Source organism: Otolemur garnettii, unplaced genomic scaffold, assembly GCF_000181295.1.
Source record: "Otolemur garnettii isolate 467f Iridium unplaced genomic scaffold, OtoGar3 scaffold00066, whole genome shotgun sequence".
NCBI lineage: Eukaryota > Metazoa > Chordata > Mammalia > Primates > Galagidae > Otolemur > Otolemur garnettii.
The window spans coordinates 1,029,207-1,032,662 of record NW_003852461.1 but is presented as its reverse complement, the minus strand read 5'-3'; the positions used below and the strand labels follow the sequence as shown (position 1 = coordinate 1,032,662).

General features: G+C 47.5%; 1 protein-coding gene across 2 annotated transcripts in view; it reads right to left on the bottom strand.

Moving 5' to 3' along the window:
* DIO1 (iodothyronine deiodinase 1) overlaps positions 1–3,456 on the bottom strand; it is a 15,668-nt gene that overhangs the window by 7,231 nt on the left and 4,981 nt on the right. For both annotated transcript variants that reach the window (XM_003793144.3, XM_012807211.2), the window contains exon 2: positions 1,636–1,779. In XM_003793144.3, the coding sequence (XP_003793192.2) occupies positions 1,636–1,779 (144 nt within the window). The remainder of the gene's footprint in view (positions 1–1,635; positions 1,780–3,456) is intronic.

Genomic DNA, 3,456 nt, shown 5'->3' with positions numbered 1-3,456 from the left:
CGCCACAATGCCCGGCTATTTTTTAGAGACAAGGTCTCGCTCTGGCTCAGGCTGGTCTCAAACCCATAAGCTCAGGCAATCCACCCACCTTGGCCTCCCAAGTGTTAGGATTATAGGCATGCGCCACCATGCTCAGCACCAAGTATTCTTTTATAGCAACAAAAAACAGACTTATATGTAAAGTAGAAAGAACAGTAGAATGAACTACCATGTTACCTATTACCTTATGCTAATATTTTACATTTCCTTGAAATCTTAGTTAAGACAGAAGCTGCCCATTAAATAAACACAATATTAAGTTGAAAGCAATTCTCGAAACTTTGGATACATATAATCAAAATGCAATATTAAGGAGGGGTTCTGGAATATGCATTTTCAAAAAGCAGCCCAAGTGGTGCTGATACCAGGGATCTAGGGGCTGTACTTGGGAAAAGTACCTCTGGGCCAGCTTAGCTACAAATTAGTCAACAGTAATCTCTATGCTTTTAACACATGGACAAACCATCAGGGCTCATACTGGCCTAACCGTTCCCGCGTTCACCCAACTTTTACTGCGTTCTGACTGTGTGACGTGGACTCTGCCTGGTGCCTGGTGACAATGACAAATCAGGCAGCGTCTCTCCCGTCTTGTCAGTAAGTGATGCTTGTTTTACTTGGCCACGTAAGCCTTCTTGCCTCCTTCAATCTCTGGTTTTGAGACTTGTGCCAAACTCATGGGTTCCAGCCCCATGAAGGTCAGGGAGATAGAGAGGTGTCTGACCGTTTTATAAAGGTCAAGCAACTTAGAGGAAGGTGTGGAAGTTTCAGGGAGGGACATTTCTCATGAACAGAACTGTCTAGCAAAGGCACAAGATTTCCTGTGAAGTAAAAAAGATGGGTGACCCCCAGTATGGGGCTGTAGAAAGGATTTTCACCCTGGGTAAAAGCTGGCCTAGAGGAGTAGTGCTCTAAGTGTGATCTCCAGACCAGTAGCAGCAGCCGCCCCTGGAACTTAGGAGAAATGCAAATTCTTGGGCACCATCCCACATCTCCTCAACTCTGAAGTGGGGTCCAGCAGTCTGTTTTAATAAGCCCTGCAGGGGCTTCTGACGCCCACTGAAGCTTGGGAACTACTGACCAAGATGAACCATAATATTCCCTTTTTTTTTTGGCCAGGGCTAGGTTTGAACCCACCACCTCTGTCATATGGGGCCAGCACCCCACTCCTTGAATCACAGGCACCGCCCCCATAATATTCCTTTGAAGTCTTGGGTTTTGAGCCTTGAGGTGTAACATAATAGCCACATAGCAGTGACTTTTCTTGTAATATTTCAGGTCTAAATTCCTGGTAAATGTGCTCTAGTCTCTCTCTTGATTTCCTTATTTATCCGTTTCAAATGTTAGAATTCTCTCCTAGCCAGACCCCGTCACTCCAGGTTTTCCACTCTGGCTGAAAGCACAGACTGGAGTTGGCCAGTGGTGGGTAAACATTGCCCAAGGCCTGGGAGATGGTAGGTGCTCAGTAAATAGAGCTCTTCCCCCTCCCCCACCCCCACTCTTTCTCCCTCCACCCACCAACGTTGGGATGGGGCCTGGGGGGAGGGGAAAGGGATAAGGGAGGGTGGGAAGAGGCAGAGACTGAGAATCTCTCTGTACCTGATGCATGTGCTTCTTCAATGTAAATGATGAGAAAATCTGCTACGGAACTAAAGTCTTCAACAAGTCTCTTAAATTGGTCAAATTTGAAAAGAAACGAAGGTCAGGTGCAACTTCCAAAATTCAGCACCAGTGGCCTGTTGCCTACAACAGAAATAGAAGCGTCACAAATCAAGAATCTACACACAGCTTTCTTTCGCAAGTACTATTTTCACTGCAGGATTCAATTATTTTATTGTATCTACAAGCATTTATTCAGCGCTTATCACGTGCGTGGCTCCCTGCCAGACACTGAGGATTCAGCAGAGAGCGAGCCCAGGGCCTCTTTGCCGTGTGAGATCTAGGGGGGGAAATCATGTAAATGCATAAATGAAGTACTTTCAAATGGTGATAAGCGTTAGGAAAGAGACCTACTTTAGATAGGTGGGTCAGGGAAGGCCTCTGAGGAGCTGCCATTTAATCTTAGAAATGAAGGACAGGAAAGGACCAGCCACGGGCCAAGGGTGTTCCAGGCACAGGGTCTTGCCTTTGTGTATACAGAGGCCCTGAGGAGGGATAGAGCTTGGTGAGTTCAGGCCCCCATGAGACCCCTGGCAGGAACCGGGCCAGGGGAGCAACAGGAGAAGTGGTTAGAGAGTCAGGAAGAGGCCAGAGCAGACAGGCTCCCACAACCTTGAAGAAGAATTTGGATTTTATTCTATGTACAGCGGGATGTCATGAAGATAAATCGAGCTTTTCATTTGTTCGTTCAGTTTTTAGAGACTGGATCTGCTGGTGTTGCCCAGATTAGAGTACAGTGGCTATTCACAGATGTGATTGTTGCACACTGCAGTAGTTTTGGTTGCCAAGCTCCTAAACCTCCTTCCCACTTGGAATTTCCTATTTTGTATTCTATGGATGGGAGAGGATGCCAGCCTAGCTCTATGGAGGACTGAGGGGCCAGGCTTGCTCTCTGCCCCTGGTAGCTGGGCTGATTATTCCCTCCCACATAGATCTTTGATTCTGGAGTCATTGAGATGGCAGAACTCATCCTCAGCCCTGTGGTGGTGCCCCTGCCAGGGATGGTGATGGGTTTCCATGGCCACCACAATGCCAGCAGGATTTAGGCCCAACTATTGTTGCTAAAAGACAGTCCAGACCTAGGGCTCCAGCTGATATTGATTCTGAGACGTGCCCAACATCTTTCTAATACTTTTTTTATGTATATATATGTACGTACGTTACCAAGAAAACCAGAGTGATTTTCTTTTCTTTTTTTTTTTTTTTGAGACAGAGTCTCACTTTGTCATCCTGGTAGAGTGCTATGGCATCTTAGCTCACAGCAACCTCAAACTCTTGGGTTAAAGTGATTCTCTTGCCTCAGTCTCCCGACTAGCTGGGACTATAGGAGCCCTCCACAACGACTGGCTATTTTTAGAGACGGGGTCTCACTCTTGCTCAGGCCGGTCTCAAACTCCTGAGCCCGGGTAATCCACCAGGCCTCAGCCTCCCAGAGTGCTAGGATTGCAGGTGTGACCCACCATGCCCGGCCTTAGAGTAAGTTTCTGTTGCTTACCAGCCGGAGCCCTGACTGCTACATAGTCATTACTGGCTATGCAATGACCAGATTTATTCCTGATCACTCTGGCTGCTCTGTAGAGAAAGGCCCAAGAGTGAGAATGGAAGTGGGGAGAAGCAGTTGGGGGCATTGGAGAAGTCCACATGAGTGGTAACGGGAGGCTGGGCTGGTTGCACGGGCGGTGAGAAGGGGAGCTGGTAGCATCGGCAAGGCTTGCTGATATGTGGGAGAGAGAACATCTTAACTTGCTTGTGGTTTAGTTG